The following is an 18,238-nucleotide window of genomic DNA, read 5'->3' as shown; positions in this document are numbered from 1 at the left end:
ACAAAGATAATCACTTCATAAAAACTACATATGGCTTGTTTTGAAATTCTATTCAGGACACTATAGATTTCTGCCTTTTGTTTTCTTATTGTAGCTATATATGGTTCCCCAATTATATAAAAAATAAATTATCATTTTCTGACAAGTAATGTGATCGCTAAGAGTCTACATTGACTTGATGGCATGTGATAATTTTTTAATTATATATTGTGACATCTGTATGAATAAAGAGATAGAAAAAACCTAAACTAAAATAGATCTAGTCAGTTATCCAACCTTGATTCCTTATATATCTTCCCTGGTATATATGTATCCTTGGTATTATTGCTACTAACTATTTAGTGTTACCAGTTTCTGAGACAACATTTTCTAGCCCTGTGAAGTTCTCTTAACATTATATTTCCAGTGTCTAAAAAACAAGTTATTGTTATGCTAAGCAATCACAAATTGTATGACCAAAGCCTAGTTGAGATAGGCTACCTAGATGCCTTTGTCCTTCTCTTTTTCTTTTTTCCTTTTCCCTGTACTTTTTATTCCTTCTCTGTTTACTTTTAATTTACCTTGCATTAGATTTTTACTATTATAATAAAAATTCTTAATAAAAATTACATATTAAAAAATAAGCTATCCAATCATATTTTACAACATTTACAACAACAGCAAAACATCAGGCAAACAATAAATAATGGCATCTAAACATTCCCACCACTGTCACCACTAGGACTGACCTCTGTGGGAAGTTCAAACAAATTATTTTTTTGAAATCACAGTCTATGATTCCATAGAACTTTACTTGACAAAGGCTGCTTTAAACAACAGTATTTTTGAAACAACATCTCCTTTCTATGTAGTTTAAATAGATCAAACGTATATCGGATATTAATTTTATTTGCTTTGTAAGGTAATTTATTCATACATAAATAATCTAAATAATTTAGTTAGAAAATGTCTAAAACCGATTACTTCATTCAAAGCTAATTATTTACAACGAAATCAACAGTGTTGAAGAAATACTAACTTCAATGTTTCCACCATTAATGAAATTCAGTTAAAATTTAGATTATGGCCAGTGACTGAGAAATAATTGTAGTGAATAATTTTGTTTTTTCTTTTTCTTCTCTTGAAGAAGGAGTAGCAAATCATTGTGAAATTTGTACTAGAAATGTTATGCAAACCTGTATTCGGAGGCTACTTCTATTAAATTTTACCATAATGGTTTAAACCATTGTTGTTTCAGGAAATGTGTAGATGGGATCTAGTTGTTTTAATCTTAGATTACAGATAGTCCTTGGTTATTGATTACTCATTTAGTGAGTATTTGAAGTTGACGATGAATGAATGGTGCTTAATGACCGGTCCTTAACTTTCTAGCCATCCCTGCACCCCCACAGGCAGGTGATTCTGATCCAGGCATGTGGCAACTGGCTCATATTTACAATTGTAGCATCCCATAGTCATATGATTGCCATTGTTTGTTTCCCTGTCAGCTTTCCACAAGCAAACTTAATGGGGGAGTTGGGAAGGGAGGCCACAAGTCACTCTTGTAGTGTCTCTATCCATGCCTGCCTACACATGTGTGGCACTGCAGTGCCATTTCCCATGTTCACTTATACAAATGCCTCAGCACCCCTTCCCATGCCTGCCCACATTTGCGTGGTCCTGCAGCACCCCTTCACATGCTTGCCTGCCCTCATGTGGAGCCACAATATCTCCTCCCTCACCTGTACTCTGTAGAGTACATTTGTTATTATGGCATCCTAATAGTTAGGAACATACAGTTTTCCCTGCTTTTGCTTTGTTGCGCCCTCCATTACTTTAACTACTCATTGTTGATCATTCATTGTCTTCTTTACTTCCCCTTTTACTGCTTTAGGCGTCAAGGGAGATACAACGTTCTGACTCTTGCTCTTCTGGCAGCCTCATCCATTGTTAATTGACGTTGTAGTGCTGATCATTCACTTTTACTTAAGTCAGTTACATTCTCTGTCTGCACTTTTGATCTCTCCCATATTGTGCAAATTGTGTGCAAATTGTAACGCCTGTGGGCAAGAATATTGTCCATTCTTTGTTCTGCAGTAATTTGGATAGCTATTAGAATTATGTCTATAATTCATGTTTGGATCTTTGTTCCAGCACAATGACAATGGAAGAGCTTTTAACATCTCTACAGAAAAAATGTCGGATAGAATGTGAAGAAGCTCATCGCCAATTGGTGTGTGCTCTTAACGGCTTAGCTGGTATTCATATTATTAAAGGTAAAAAAAAGAAAACCCTGAAAAAAGTATGGGAGGATTTGACTTGGAAGTATATTCTTTTTATCTTAATTTAGTACAAGCAGTCCTCAACTTACGAATAAAAAAGGGACCAGAAAATGTATTGTTAAGCAGACAGTTATTAAATAAGACATCATGTTACTGCACTCAATTTCACATTTTATGCCACAGTCATTACATGAATCACCGTGGTCTTTAAGCGACACATCTCATAACTGTGACTTGTAACCTTCCCTGCCGGCTTCCCCATTGACTTTGCTTGTCAGAAGCCAGCTCGGAAAGTCACAAATGTGGTCACATGACCACAGGATACTACAACTGTCAAGTGTCTGAATCAGGATCACGTGACTGCAGAGATAATGTGACTATCATAAGTGTGAGGGCCAGTTGTAAGTCACTTTTTTTCAGTGCCATCATAATTTTGAACAATTGCTAAACAAATGGTCGTTAAGTGAGGACTACCTGTATATTAGTTAAGCTATTTGGTTTTCACTAGATTCTTCCCAGCAAAAAGTAGCTGCCATCTGATGTAATTGCCTAATGAGAATAGCAATGAATATGTGAAATGGTACTGTTTTGGCTTTCAGAAACAAAACTAAGTAGAATTTAAATAATACAGTGTGTAAATTGAAGCATCTCAGAATTTTGTATTATGTTGCTAACATATTTTGATTGATTGGTAGATTAATTGATTGTGTGCCATCAAACTGGTATTGACTCTTAGTGACTACATAAATAGTTTTCTCCAGGATAATCTCCCCAACCAGGTCTTTCAGGTTTTTCAATAATATACTCATTACTGTTGTAACTGAAAAAATCCATATTGCTGCTGGTTGTTCTCTTCTCTTTCCTTCCATACTTGCTAGCATTATGATTATCTCCAGAGAGCTGTGTTTTTGCATAATGTGTCCAAATTTGAGCCTGGACATTTGGGCCTGGAGTGAAAACGTTGTGGGTTGATACATTTTGATGATCCATTTATTCTCTTGGCTACCTCTGGTATTCTCAGGAGTCTTCTTCAACACAAAAGTTCTAAGTATCAGTGATCTTTATATATTGCTTTTTTGAAGTCCAAACTGCACTTTCACAGAGTGTCATAGGGAAAAGCATTGCCTGCACAATTCTGATCTTTATATGTACAGATGCATCATGGCATTTGAATATCTTTTCCAGAGCCTTCATGGCTGCTTTAGGAAGGGCTGATCTGCAGAGTATTTCTTCATTGCTGATTCTTTTATTGTTGATGGTTGAACCTGAAATGTAGGTGTTCTTCATCATTTCAGAATCTTTATTTTTTCCTCCAGTTTTAAAATCATTCTTATCTTTTTCAGTCCAACTTTCCTCATATTCAGTATACAGGTAGTCCTCGCTTAATGATTCTAATTGAAGCCTTAACACTAAGTGAAACAGTGGCTTAGTAGAAAATCATGTGCTTTCCAGCTGGAAAGAGACAAGACTAGTCAGTTTTATACCTTCAGCTTTGCTCTTCTACACATCAAAAGCAATGAAATTGCAGCCTCAGTGTATTACATAAAGAGTTTACAATACTCTTAAAATCTCTGCATCTCCAGTCTTTCTGCTCTGAGAGCGGAGAGAGAAAAAACCCAACAATTTCTGTAGAAATCTCTTCTTTGCCTAACCCTTTCCCCCTGCCAATATGATCACATTGCTTTCAATAGGGCTATCCTTGAAGAGCATTCAGAAGCTACAGGTGGTGCAGACTGCAGCAGCATGGGCTGTTCTAGGGGCCCCAAAATTTGTACATGTAACATTGCTGCTCCATGAACTGCATTGGCTGCTGGTCTGCTTCCAGGTGTAATTCCAGGTGTTGGTAATCATCTTTTAAGCCCATGGTATGGATCCAAGCTACTTGAGGAACCATCTCATCCCATTGGGACTGTCCTGTCCTACCTGTGCTAGCAGAGAAGACATGCTTTGGGTGAGCAAATAATTTCTATAAGCAATCTCTTCTTGCCAGATCCTTTCTCTGGCTTATTTGCAGAGCAGAGAATTTGGAGAAGGGATTTCAAGAGAATACTGTAATCTGTTTGTATAGTGTGTCGTGGCTCCCATCCCCGAGCTATTGACACAATTCCATTGCTTTCAGTATGTGGCGGAACAAACAGTTTATTTTCTTACAATTCCTTTCTCTCCAATCTTTCTGTTCTGTAAGTGAGGAAAAGAAAAAAAATATGTCAGGCACAGAACAATATGTACTGACTAATAACAATTACATAACTGAGGGATGCTGTCAAAGTCATAAATGATCGTAATTTGGTCATAATTTTTCAGCACCATCATAATATTGAACAGTCATTGAATGAGTGTTCAGTAAGCAAGGACTATCTGTATAGGTTGAATAAATAAGGGGAGACTTTCCAGCCACATTCTGTCTGGACTGTGAATAATAGGTTTTGCATGAAAACAAATGAGGTGTTTTGAGATTCCCATTTTCCTAAACACTTTCCAGTTTGATATAATCAACAGAATCAAAGATCTTTCTGTATTCAGTGGAATACATATTGACTTCTTGGTATTTGGCTTTCTCAATTATCCATTGTTCAGCAGCAATAATGTCTCATGTTCTTTGGCCTTTTCTAAAGCCAGCTTGAACAGGAATTGATGGAATATCTATAAAAATATGGCAAGAGGAAGAGCTTGTAAAGGTTCTAACCAAAAGGATGACAGCAAATCTGGAAAATTACAGAGGCCGATGAAGAGGTCAGTCTTCATACTAATTCCAAAGAAGGATAGTTGAGTATGCAACTATTGTATAATATCTTTAACTTCACATTCTAGCAACATAGTGCTAGTTTACAGCCCCTTATGAAAAGGAGATTCCAGACGTTCAAGCCATGGCATATGTTTAGAAAAAATATCCATTTGTTCTGACTTAGTAATGACTAGGATGATGATTTAACTTCTTCTAGTATTAGTAGGGAATATTTGTTCAGATATCCAGTTTGCTTTGTTCAGTTTTTTGGTCTCTTTTCACATTCATCCTTTAAATTCATTCCACAGTTCTTCTAGTTCCCTATTAATGAGATTTAAGCCTTTAATATAATTTTTGGTGTTCTCCTTAAAAACGGTGATTATATGCTCAAAATCACATCATGGATTCTGGTTGACTTTCTTTTTTTCACTTTAGCCTAACTTTCTACCTTTACATGAGAAGTTCGTGATCTTTTTCATAGTCAGCCCCTAGCTATGTTTGGGTGTTATAATTGAGCTCCGCTATCTCCTTATACCAATAATATAGTTAGTTTGATTTTTGTGTATGGCAAGCATTGATGTCCATGTTTATAGGTATCATTTTGGTTATTTGAAGATTGTTAGCAATGAAAAATCATTGGCAGAAATGCTGCTGCTCCATATAGTCGAATTACATCTTCATCCTCAATATTTTCCCCTTTGGCATTCCAATCTCCAGCATCTTGCTTCCATATTCTGTTGATTTCAAATTGAAATTGAGCATTAAACTCATTAACCTCCTCTTCTTTTGCATCAGTGGTTGGAGCATTAACTTGGATAATTTTCATATTAAAGAGTGATCTGCAACATCTAAATGACACTAATTGCACTGTGATCAATTGTTCTTGCTGCATCTTACCTAAATGAAAGCTTAGTGTGTTCTCTATTTTTTGTGCCCAAATAGTGAACAGTGTAATCTTCTTTCTGAAAGCACCCAATTTCAGTCCATTTAAATTCTCTGATGTCTAAGATATCAACACAATATTTAGTCAACTTCATTTCATCTTTCAGTATGCTGAACATCCCCATATTTATGCTTTTTAGATTTCATGTCATGACTGTAATTTTATCATTGTAACTTCAGATATTTTTTTCCCCTGCATGAAACTCTGGCATCTACACTAGATGCCCTGAAAGCTTTAAATTAGCCATGCCATGAACACCCTTAGTAATTCAAAAGATTCTCAGCACTTCTGAGTCGCATGTTGAGGAGCATCCAACCTGAGGGGGTCCTCATTCAGAACTATATTGTTAGTCAGTTTATCTTGACTATCCTGTGCAGTATGAAGCAATGCCTTTGTCATTGTCACTAAAGTGATCATCTGCCTCCAGCATCTTCTTCTATGTTGCTGCTGCCCAATGTAGGAGTCTGCTAGTTCAGCTGGGCAACTGGGTTGCCATGCTTGAATGACCTTGCTGGGATTCTATACTCTTGGCATACATTCCTGATGTTCTTTGCTCATCCCTCCTAGGAACATCCCTTCCCCCCATGCCCCATTGCTGATTATAAAACACATTTGTTAAGGCATTGGTCTTATATATTGTTTTATGGCTTTATGAAACTTGAAGCAGCTTCAGCTTTGGTCTTAAGTTCACTGGATTTCTTCAAAATTAGTGAGAAATATTTTCTTTTCATAGTAGTTTGCCTGCAGTTCTTTTAAATATCAAGTGAATGTCAATTATGGATTGTAATGCCAAAAGGAAACGTTACTCTTAAGAAATAGCTTTTTTCGCAGTTTGTTTTAGTTGAAAACAACAGATGGATTTATGAAATAAAAAAAAAACCTCTGGAACCATTTCCAATACTGAATACTTTGTCATGAATTAGTTCTTATAGTATAACATCTGTGGAGATTCTCAGTCATCCAGCTCATAATTGTCTCAAAAATGTTTTTTCAAAAGGCAATTAGACTTTTTTTCCTTGAAGAAGAAGAATAGTATAATGCATTCATAGATACCTGTCATAGTACCTGTCCTGGTGGCAAACTTGAGGAGAAAATCATACCCCTGTAATTCTTCCTGCAAAGAAAAAACAAGAAAATGAGAGTTGAAAGATCAGACTGAAGTAGGAAAACCAATAATTGTGACTCTTAAACGTAGATCACATGCTTTGCCTTTCAGCATAAAATACAGTGGTGTTTCAAAGTTTGTGAACCCTATGGATTTTCAATATTTCTGCATAAATATGAATCTAAAATGTGATCTGTTCTCCAAATAAATTCTAAAACTAGGTAAAGCTAACCCAATTAAACAATTGTGTCAAAAAATTACATTTATTTATTGAGGAAAATGACCTAAACCTACTTCTGTGGGTAGTAAAAGTCACAATTTTGACTTATTTTTCCAACTGGTCTTTATGGAAGGACAGGGATTTCCACCTCTGATCAATGTCTGCTAGAAGGGAGGAAAGGGAAATTCCCAGGAACACATGGATTTGGATTTAGGAAATCTGGGGTTTTAATACTTCCAATCTCTGGAATTTTGGAAAATAATTCATTAAAGGATGTAAGTGCTGAGAAGAGAAGAAAACCATTCTTGGATTTTGAGTTCTAATGTGAGGAGATTATGATTATGTCAGGATGTTAATGGTCTATTAAACTGACAGTGCATAAGCTTAGTCCTTCCAGAACTAATAAATTCCTCATTTTAATATTATTAATTGATGTTATACAGAGAGTACTCAACTTACAACTACAATTGAGCCCAAATTTCTGTTGATAAAGGAGACATTTGTTAAGTGAATTTTACCTTATTTAAGACTTTTCTTGCCATAGTTGTTAAGTGAATCACAGCAGTTGTTAAGTTAGTGACATGGTTACTAAATGAATCTGGCTTCCCCCATTGACTGCTTGTCAGTAGTTGGCAAAAGGTGACCACATGACCCTGGGATAGTGCAACTGTCATAAATATAAACTAGTTGTCAAGCATCTGAATTTTGTAAGTTGTAAGTGTGAAAAATGGTCATAAGTCACTTTTTTCCAACGCTGTTGTAATTTCAAACGGTCACTAAATGAACTATTGTAAGTCATGGACTACCTGTATTTAATTTCTTATGAACTGGATTTAAACAATGTTTCAGCATGTTGTGTTTGTATTTTTCAAAGAGATTGTATATTTAAATATTGTTTATAAATACTACATACTCATTTTTACCATTTCAATCAGATAGTTATGATAATGCAAGGAACTGTCTTTTCCAAGTCATTCAGGCTTTAGCATAACTTTAAATAATAATGTAATAATATTTTTCATGGAAGTTACAGTGAGTGGCAAGTGAAGTTCTCAACTTTAGAGTTCAAGTGCAATGGGAAATCACAGTTTCCTTGGACATAAATAAACCTGCCTGAATTTCTGGTTTATATATTTCCTCTCCCCTCTACATTTTTATGATTGTAAGGAGAGGATTTGAAGCTTGTGCTTAATAAATCACAATTACACATTTCCTGCTTTGAAATTTATGTTTTGTTTAACTTAAAGAACAGGTCAGAATCTGAAATCCAACTTTGATACCAGATTCTTTTCAATATCAGGCACATTGGAATATGGTTTAAAATTAAAAACAGATTGAACTGATTTCTTCGGAGTTATAAAATTAGAACAGAAAGAGAAACATGTATATCAATTGATAGTGGTTTTCTATTATACTTGAATTGGGCCTGGTTCATTGTTTGAAGTATAGCACATTAACAGTCATCTCCTGGTATATTTTTTTCAACTTCAACCACAAGACATGCAAGGAACAGCAAGGACAATACTTTGAGAACCAGCAAGCAGAAATCAATTTTCACAAATAATTTGAAGCTGTTATTTGGTCACTTCATTTATCTGAGTTTTAGTAGAAGGATTATAGCAATGGAAAGAAATTCAGTGGAAGCATTCCACGAGTCTATTTGGTAAGAAGTTTGACTTACCTGCTGGTAATTGAAACAAACTGTCAAAAATATGGTAGATTTACCATGAACTAGCTGAACAAGAGAGAACTGACAGGGCAAAGATGAGGCTTCAGATTTTGGACATTTTGGTTTGTTAATTCCAAAAGAATTCCCTGATTAATGCTTCATATTATTTTCCCCCCACATCCTCTTTAGTGAAGAGGACAACTCAAGAAATGTCTTCTTTTTATTATGGGAGTAATAATTCTGTGGTAGACTTTTTTTTTTAACTTCATTTTCAGAGTGGAAGTTTGGTAGTCCAAATCCTTTTCAGTTAGATTCATTTATTCTCATGTATATATTTTTAATTTAAAGATCTTTAAAAAAAGGTAATGATGATGTATAATTTTATGTAAGCAGAAGACAGAAATGCAATGATCTAATCTGAAATGTGCTAATTTTTCAGGAGAATATGCTTTGGCAGCAGACTTGTACAGAGAGGTTCTACGTTCCTCTGAAGAACATAAAGAGAAGCTCAAAACAGATTCATTGCAAGTATGTACACTAATTTGGTTATTTTGAAAGAACACATAAACTAATGTGTTTTTAAAAAATCTAAACCTTTATGAATTTATTTATGAATAAACAAGTAGTGAGCAATTATTATTTCTCCATTTTGTTTTATTTTGCAGTTGTGATTGATGCAGATGGATCTAAATAATACTGTTAAAGAACAAGGCATAAATTTCTTAAATAAATGCAGTTCTTTAGAACAAAGCTGTGTTTACATATGTAATACTCCATTTAGCATTGAATTACTTATTTTAGTTTATTGGTGTGTGGCAGGGGTGGGTTTCAAAACCCATCGCTACTGGTTCAATTGTGGGCATGCGCGTGTGTGTGCGCATGCAACTCTTCTGCGCATGCACAGAAGCGTCCAGGTGGGTGGGCAGAGCCTCCCGCTGCCGCCACTACCAGTTCGCCCAATCTGAGGTGAACCAGTAGCAACCCTCCACTGGTGTGGTATTTTTAAAACCTTTATGGGTATTTTTGAAGGGATTGCACCAGTCTATTTGGAACATGGTACTTTACAGGCTTTCAAGACTGAGGTCCACGCCAGGTCAGGAAACAGGTTCCATGAAAAAATGTCAGTATTCTGCTTTACTGATATACAGGTAATTCTTGACTTATGACTGTTCATTCAATGACTGTTCAAAGTTGTAACAATGCTGAATGAAGGATTTACAACTGGTTCCTGAACTTACAGCTCTTGCAGCACCCCTGCTGTCAGGTGATTACTATCTGGGCAATTGACAACTCTTTTGCACTTATGACCAGTTGCCAAGCACCCCATGATCACATGTTTGCCATTCGCAACTTTATTTGCTGGCTTTTCTAGGAAGTCATTGGGAAAGCCAGCAGGGAAAGTCGCAAGTTGTTGAGGTAATTCTCCTCTACCTGTGCACTGTCCCCAGTTCCTCTGGGGCCCTGCCGTCCTACAAATCATAGATCTGCTGCCCCCAGCTGGTCTTCACCATCTTCTGTTGGCACAGTATGCCAGAATGGCACTATGCAAGGTAGCTGCTGGCCATGCCAGGCCTTCTTCCTGCTTGTGCCTTTCTCCAAATCGCATGCACTGTTCTCAAAGTTGCATGCCCATTATTGTGAGACCTGGAGAAGATGGCCACACATGGCCGGCAGCTGCTTCATAGGGCCAGAAAAGCCACATCTCATCAGTAGCAAGATCAAAAAGGTGGTGATGGTCAGCTCAGGTGTCAGGGTCCCTGGGATTCAGGGTGGCAAGGGTGACTGCAGCTAGGCCTGGACTGGGGTGCTTCCTGCAATAGAGGAGTTATTGGAACTTCTCAGGATGTAGAGGCTTTGCACTGCATTCTTGGAGTTTCCCAGGGCACAGTGGCTTTGTGCTGTGCTTCTGGGCCATACTGGGGTAGCTGAAACTTCCAGGGTGGCTGCAGCTTCATGCTGTGCAGCAGCTCAGGGATTTTTTGCAGCTCCAGAGTCATGGTATGCCACGAAGCACCTGAGCCACATGCTTCTGGGGCTGCTTGCTGCCCTGCAAGGCAGGGTGCAGGGTGGTCAAAATAATAGAAATGGGGGGCATAGGCAGTTGGGGGAAGTTGAAGGAGAGGCAGTCTTTTACCTTGGAAGAACCAAGTCTTAGGCCTGGGAGAGTTCAAGTTTGGGATGGCTTGGATTGAGGTAGATTCTTACCTAATGGCTAGTGGAATTTGCTGAATGACTGCAGTGTGGAGTGCCATCATTAAGCAATGGGGTCATGTGGTGTTGCTTTATGGCTGCATCACTTAGCAATGGAAATTCTAGTCCCAGTTGTAATCATGAGTTAAGGACTACTTGTATTCTTTCTCCAAGGTCATTTCTGTAGTTCTCCACGGTTACTGAATTGAGTTCAGTAATTTTCTGGAACAAATTATTGAATCAATTTTGTGTGGTTGTATAGCTCTATTTGTCATTGTCCAAGTGACTGATATATTTGTATACACATGTTTGACAGCGATAATTTGAAATGATGGTTCTTTCATTTCAGCTTCTGAATGCTTTGAAAGCTTTTGAAATAAAGAATGTGTGTGTTTTCCAGTTACTGATTTACAATATTTATATTCTTTCGTATCACATATTTCCATTCTAAAAGCCTACTTTTTTTCTCCCTCTCCATTTCTTTGATGTGGATATTGGCAGGGTTTGTGAAGGTCAAACACAGAATCTGGAGCAAAGAATGCCATGAATTCAAGGAGCCTCTCCCCCCCCCCCCCGGCTCAAATTTTCTGCTTTTAGTACACTATTTAAATTCAGCAGTGAAAATGTTTTCATCTGTTCAGAAATACATGTTTTGGACAAAAGAGGCAAAGGGCTTAAGGCAACCATTTTAAAACCTTTCATTCGTCCGTCCACAAAATCCCTTCAAATGAGCAGAATTTTTCATCACATCATCATCCATATTCCTTACAGCCCTCACAGACCTTTACTTTAAAAAATAAAAATAAAAAATAAAGGTTAGATCATTGACCATACAAAATAGCCATCCTGGTCAGTTGCCCTGATCTGTAAATGTGTATATATAGCACTGTACAATTAAAAGTAAGAAATTATGTTCTAAGTTTCCTTAGTGTGCAAATCTTTTACACATTAAACAGTTTCCTATTATAGTTTTCAGATTATAATAGACTTCATGACAGGCATATATGTTACATTGACAGAGACTTCATTCTACACACAATCTGATGGAACTTCTGACAGCAAATCATCCTGGGATATCACCCACTTTAAGAGATGGCAGACTTAAGGAAGAGGTACTTGTTCATTGTATACATTTCAGAGTGTGTGTGAAGGAGTACCAATTTGCTAAAAAAATAAAAATAGATAAGTTGTGTCTACAAACATAGTACATTTCCATATGGGATATTTCATGATAAACTCTAGAGTAATAAATCTGTACTAGTTCCAGGGCCAGCAAAAAATTATCACAGGATTATGAATGGGGATTCTTTGTCTCCTGAGGAGCACCCATGTCAACTCCCAGATTTTTGTTGATGTTTGCTTTCCGGTGCCGTAAGCAAAAATTATTTTGAAGACTGGGGAAGAAGAAACAGTTTTAAGCCACTTTTCTCCATCTGAAGTTAGACTGCCTCACTAATGTCAGAGGAAAAAATTAGAACTATACTGTGGCTATCTAATAGACATTGTGGTTGATACCATAAATAACTGACTCCTCCCTGCCCCCCAAAAGATATTTGTTTGGACCTGCCTGGAGTCTTCTACCAGAGTTCAATTATACTGTTCCCCTTCTCAAAGCATCTGTTAATTATACTTCGTTATCTTTTATTGAAATCATTAATCAAACCAGGCTAATATTCCAGAATAACTTTGTTTAATTACAGTAATATATCTAATGAGTAACGGTATTTCTTTTTTAAAAGAGTTTCTGTTAAGGTTATATGACTACCTAATCTTTCATTTAAATGCAGTGTGAACAACTCCGCCAGCATTATATGAGTAAATCAAATGCAGAAGTTGCTGAAGCTCATCAGGCTTTGCAGCCAGTTATACAGACAATTCATGAACTCCAAAGGAAAGTAAGACATGGCTGCCATTATTTGATTTATCTTTTTAACATACAAAGATACTATATTTTTTCATCCTTTATTACAGGGCATCTTGAAATCAGGATGTGCATGTTTTGAATTAGAAAATATTAGAAACATGCTCAGATAAGATGCCACATCCCATATAAGACATTCACACTCAAATAGTCGTATTCCAAATTCAGAATGGTTTAATTTGAAATGTTTGGCACAGCACAAATTGAGGTTCTGTTATAAGTTTAGTGAATTAAAAATATGATTGTTTATTAACAGCCTATCATTCAAAAGCTAATTAGGTTCTTTAGAAATGTTTAAGTGATGGTCACATCTTTTTTCCTTTATTAAGAAGACAAAGTACAAAAATATCTAGCTTAGAAATAGTTCTATGATTACTTTAGCCAAATTGTTAAAACATCTTGCCATCATGTAGTCAGATAACTTTAAAAATGTCTCCACATTAGAATTATCTGCTAGGACAATAACTATACCTCTGGCCATGTTCTTCAAATAATTCGTTATAAAAGCATAATGCATTTATTATAATTTCAACTATTGTCTCTCTTCCTAGGTATCAGTTTAGTTTCTGTATATGCTATTATTAGATGCTGCCTCTATACCAAATTGAGAACAGAACAGTACCCACTGAGTGTAGTAATTCCTCTAGATTTCATGTGATACAGACATCCAAACCAATACTAATCAATCAGAAACTGATTGCCATATCGGCTTCTTAACTTATATTTGCGTGAAGCTTGACCATAAGGCAATCTTGTAGCATCAGCATGGAGATAAAAAATATGTGTATCTTTGATTCCTATCTTCCAGACCAGTACTGAGGGTCAATACTTTGATTATTTCCTCTATATTCCAAATCAGAAGGTATCTTTACACTAAGGAAACTAAGGACATTTTATAATTAGGATCTCTAGAAAGTGTGATATCATACATTCTGCTTTTGTAATGAGCTCAGTTAGATGTTTTAGCCTAACTTTATAAAATTGACATGAGGTAAGACAGTACAGATGGTTGAGCTTCATAGCTCAGCGGGGACTTCGTCCATGCCTGCTGGTCAAAGTCTGACACTGTTTATCCATGCTAGAGAGAGCATTGTGCAGCACTAGAAATGACAGATGTAGTTATGGAATGACTCACTGAATCATGGAGGCATTCGTCTTTGGGAGCAGTAGCAAGGGATATAACAAGGCATTGTCTTTGAGAGTGCTGTTTTTCAGTGATTAAAAACCTGTGCTTCAGGTAGATCTTACATTTTTTTTCTTCAGAAACTACCTTAAGGTATCGGGAGCATTTACTACTATTTTTTTTTAGAATTTCACAAAGTAGGTGGTGATAGATAGGAAGTTTGTAACTCAAGTATTGATCCAATAGGAAGAAGTTGTTGTTATAGTCCTTTGTTCTACCAGGCATGTTAAGCACAAGAAAAAATACATTATCAGACTATTTTTGAAAGATAGTTATGGTTGTACACGGGCACATGGACAACATGTGGAAATGTTAATAGCTATCAAAATTGATATAGATAAACACATTGACAAACATATATTTAGAGCTGGATTTTTCAGGTTGATTTAAAATTATTAAGTAAGTTGCTAAAGATTTCCTAGCATAATATTGCATTACATCAGAACTTGTTAAAACAACCTGGGCCTGTATTATTGCATATCCATGTATGATGTCCTTCTTTCCTTTGGTGGTTATTTTTTAAGTCATACTACTACTCCATTAACTCAGTTTCTCTGCATAATGTATTTTTTCTTTGATACTTGGAGAAGACAACTTTTCTCATCATTAGTTTGATCTCATAGTACTGTTAAGCCTGTCATGATACAACCTGGTCCAGGAAAGCATGAGGGACATTTATTTATGGTCATAATTTTTCTGCTATACCCCAGATACGCTCTAGTTCACCTTGGTGGTTGGATGTGATTCAGTCAGCAATACAGTACGCAATAGATGAGGAGCTTGTGCAGCGAGTACAAAATGATCTAACCAGCAATTACAAACAGCAAATGAATAAGCTCTCTATGGCAGATAAGTAAGTCACAAATAGAAAAAATGTTGCTAAATTTCAACTTCTTCATTGCAGTTATAATGTTGTTTATGGGAGAAGTCATAAAGATTTGCAATAAACTTGCAATATTAAGTGGATCGGTACAGTTTTACGTTCATGCTGAGCAGTCTTGGACTAAATGAGGGAGAGACATAAGAAATTCTCATGCTGGTTGTTAACGTGTAAATTGCATGAGTTGGCTTCTTCATAATAACCACAAGACCTACTCTAACTGTTTTAAGACTTCCAGTGGGTCTATTCAGGGTAGTTTGTCTGATAACTTATGTTATTTGTCCATATCCAATCAGAGGAGTAAATAGAATTAAAATAATTTAAATTAAATGGAAATAACTTTCTGTCCTGCTACAAAGATGGCAATTATTATGTTGGTGGATATAGCTTTTTTCATATCACTTCTCTCGTAAATTGATCTGCATACTCTCTATCTTCCCAACTTTCCTTTTTTTTTCTGGCTATATATATATATTTGTGTGTGTGTGTGTGTGTGTGCGTGCGTGCGTGTTGTGTGTATGTGTAAAACCATTTTTATGTTCTGAAGATATATGGAATCTACACATATTTAAGTTCATCCCTAAAAATAACTTATTCTGGAGATTACTATTTTGTTTAAAAATCTATGCAGTTAATTATAACACCACATTGGAAATAGCAGATTGCAACTAAAGCCCATCTATTTCAGATACGTGACTGAATAGATCTGTTCTGAAATAATGTTTTAATCCTTGAATACCCATTTATCTCTTCCTAGATTTCGTGATTGCAGAGGGCTGCAGTATCTTCTGACAACTCAAATGGAAGAAGTGAAAAAACTGCAGAAGCAAGTGAGAGAAGCTGTGAAAAATCTGGAAGGACCTCCTTCCAAAGCAGTTATTGAGGCTGCCACGATCTGCCATCTGCGGCCAGTAAGATTGCCGCTAAACAAGTAGGTGTAAAAAATATTGGCCATGGGGCAAACAACAGAGATTTCGTTCTGCTTTTCTTCTGTTTGTTGTGGTAAAACTGTCATGAGATTGTAATTGGCGTTATTGCTTTATGACAAAAAAATTCTGGTTGTTATACTGTGTTATGAATTATTCAGTTAATTGATTGATTAACATAAGATACATAACTGATGTGCAGCTGACACAATGCATACATTTTTATCTTATTTGATTTATTTACATAGAAAAGCAAATTTTTTATTGGTTGAATTCTCATTAAAACTTAAAGGGAATTGATTTTGTATATTTCTATTGAAGAAGCTCCCTTACTTAGCAAGCATCTTTGTTTACTGATCTTTTTGTAAAATTTGTATTCCAGTTGCGTCTTTTGTAAAGCTGATGAATTGTTCACAGAATATGAATCAAAACTCTTTTCCCACACGTAAGTGCTTATTGCTTTCTTTTTTCTTTTTACACTTAATGACAAAATCAAACATCCAAAAGTAATTACTGACAAAAATTCCCGAAAGGCCTATGTACTTTCTGAATTTTAGTCTTGCAAAAAAGAAGGATGCATTCTTTTTTTTTTTTAGGAACGATTGTGCCCTTTATCCAGGGTATACAGCTTAAATGAATTGCTTTCTGTCACTGTGCTCTTTGAAGAAGGAATTATATTTGGGTATGGTGGGTTTGTTTTTTGAGATAATGAGATCACATCATGTGTTCTCATGCCCTTGTGGCACCTCTTTTCAGTTAAGAAAGTATATTTTGTTCTGTTTTGCCAATATCTTTGTTTTTATTAAGATGTATAGAATCTTCAGATATGATGACAACTGTAATGTTTTTGCATTAAAGTGTAAAAGGCCAGATGGCAATCTTTGAAGAAATGATAGAAGATGAAGAAGGCCTGGTTGATGATCGTTTGCCTACCACCAGCAGAGGTCTTTGGGCAGCGAGTGAAACTGAGCGCTCCTTGAAAGCGATATTGTCTTTTGCCAAAGCTCATAGACTAGATTCCAAGGCAATTGAAGAAGGCAACATCTTCTTGGAACTTTTTGAAGCATGGAAAAAGGAATATAAGGTATAACAAGAAGAATAAATCTCAGAGCAATCTTAATATAAAAATAGTTGCTTGGTATCAGGCATGTGGGCAATTCAAGCATAATCTGAAACTATATACTACTGTAAGTAAACTGCAAGACACAAGATGTAGATTCAGATTAACTTTATTACATAAACCATTGCAAAACACTAAAAATGCTTGTAATGTATAAAAAAGTAATGAAATAACAGGCCATTGTATATATTGTGAATTTAATCGGGTGTTTATTCATTAAGTCCTGCCAAATTTTGTAGATGGTAGAAAAAAACTTTGCCACATTTAGAGAGATAGATGTGTTCTCATCTGAGAGTAGGGGTGCTAAATAGAATAAATCTAGTGTCTAGGATAATTTGTTAATAGCAGGCATGTAAGGCAGAGATGGATGTCTATGTATACTTGACTTTTTAAAATAATCCTGTTGCTCATGCATCAACTTGCTTTATCAAGTAAGAAATAATTGTTTGGAACGGGAGGAATTTGTAAGGAAGGAATAGTTGCTTGGAATGTAAGGAATTTGAAACTGCTGGCATTAATCAGTATTAAAAGTGGGGAACAATTTCTTCATTTTTGGTTGTTTGAAAATATATAGGAGACTAACTGCTAAATGTATTCATATGTACAGATATCTGTTCGATTTCCATGACATGTGCTGTGAATTATTTAAGTGTAATTTATATCCTTAATTCCTGCATAAGGTAACAGTATCATTTGAGATTAAGTATAAAGTGTATTACACAATACCAAAAATTTCATTATGGAAAATTGAATGCTCCAGAAAGTTCACTAACTAATAATCTGAGTTATGAGTTATGTTCTAGGTATCTTTAAGTAAGATGTATCTTTTCCCCAATTCATATTTACAAATGGGACATAATTGTTTAGATTATTTCTCTAGGTGTTGCAGGGTTGTATTAATGTGAGTATCCAAGTATGTTAAGAAGATATGTGTATTTGGGTATGTGTGTGTATATATGCACATATATATGCACATATGTGAATATATTCACGTAGAAATTACTGGTAGAGATTTTTTGTGTGGTTTTATTGTTTTCCTGTGTTCTTTAGAGATGGAATTGCTTGTCATATAACACATACACAGAGGGAAACCTA

The 18,238-nt window shown here is 35.8% G+C and overlaps 1 protein-coding gene across 2 annotated transcripts in view; it reads left to right on the top strand.

Moving 5' to 3' along the window:
- The window catches only part of SHPRH (SNF2 histone linker PHD RING helicase), a 54,342-nt gene that overhangs the window by 20,436 nt on the left and 15,668 nt on the right, over positions 1–18,238 (top strand). For both annotated transcript variants that reach the window (XM_060692265.2, XM_060692266.2), the window contains 8 exons: positions 2,134–2,255; positions 9,363–9,451; positions 12,133–12,225; positions 12,901–13,008; positions 14,928–15,070; positions 15,855–16,028; positions 16,406–16,468; positions 16,882–17,107. In XM_060692265.2, coding sequence (XP_060548248.2) covers positions 2,134–2,255; positions 9,363–9,451; positions 12,133–12,225; positions 12,901–13,008; positions 14,928–15,070; positions 15,855–16,028; positions 16,406–16,468; positions 16,882–17,107 — 1,018 coding nt within the window. The remainder of the gene's footprint in view (positions 1–2,133; positions 2,256–9,362; positions 9,452–12,132; positions 12,226–12,900; positions 13,009–14,927; positions 15,071–15,854; positions 16,029–16,405; positions 16,469–16,881; positions 17,108–18,238) is intronic.

The sequence above is a fragment of the Pantherophis guttatus genome, chromosome 1 (assembly GCF_059756535.1).
Source record: "Pantherophis guttatus breed Tessera chromosome 1, ASM5975653v1, whole genome shotgun sequence".
In the NCBI taxonomy this organism is placed as follows: domain Eukaryota; kingdom Metazoa; phylum Chordata; class Lepidosauria; order Squamata; family Colubridae; genus Pantherophis; species Pantherophis guttatus.
The sequence above is the reverse complement of the archived record's forward strand: the minus strand, read 5'-3'. Positions and strand labels throughout refer to the sequence as shown.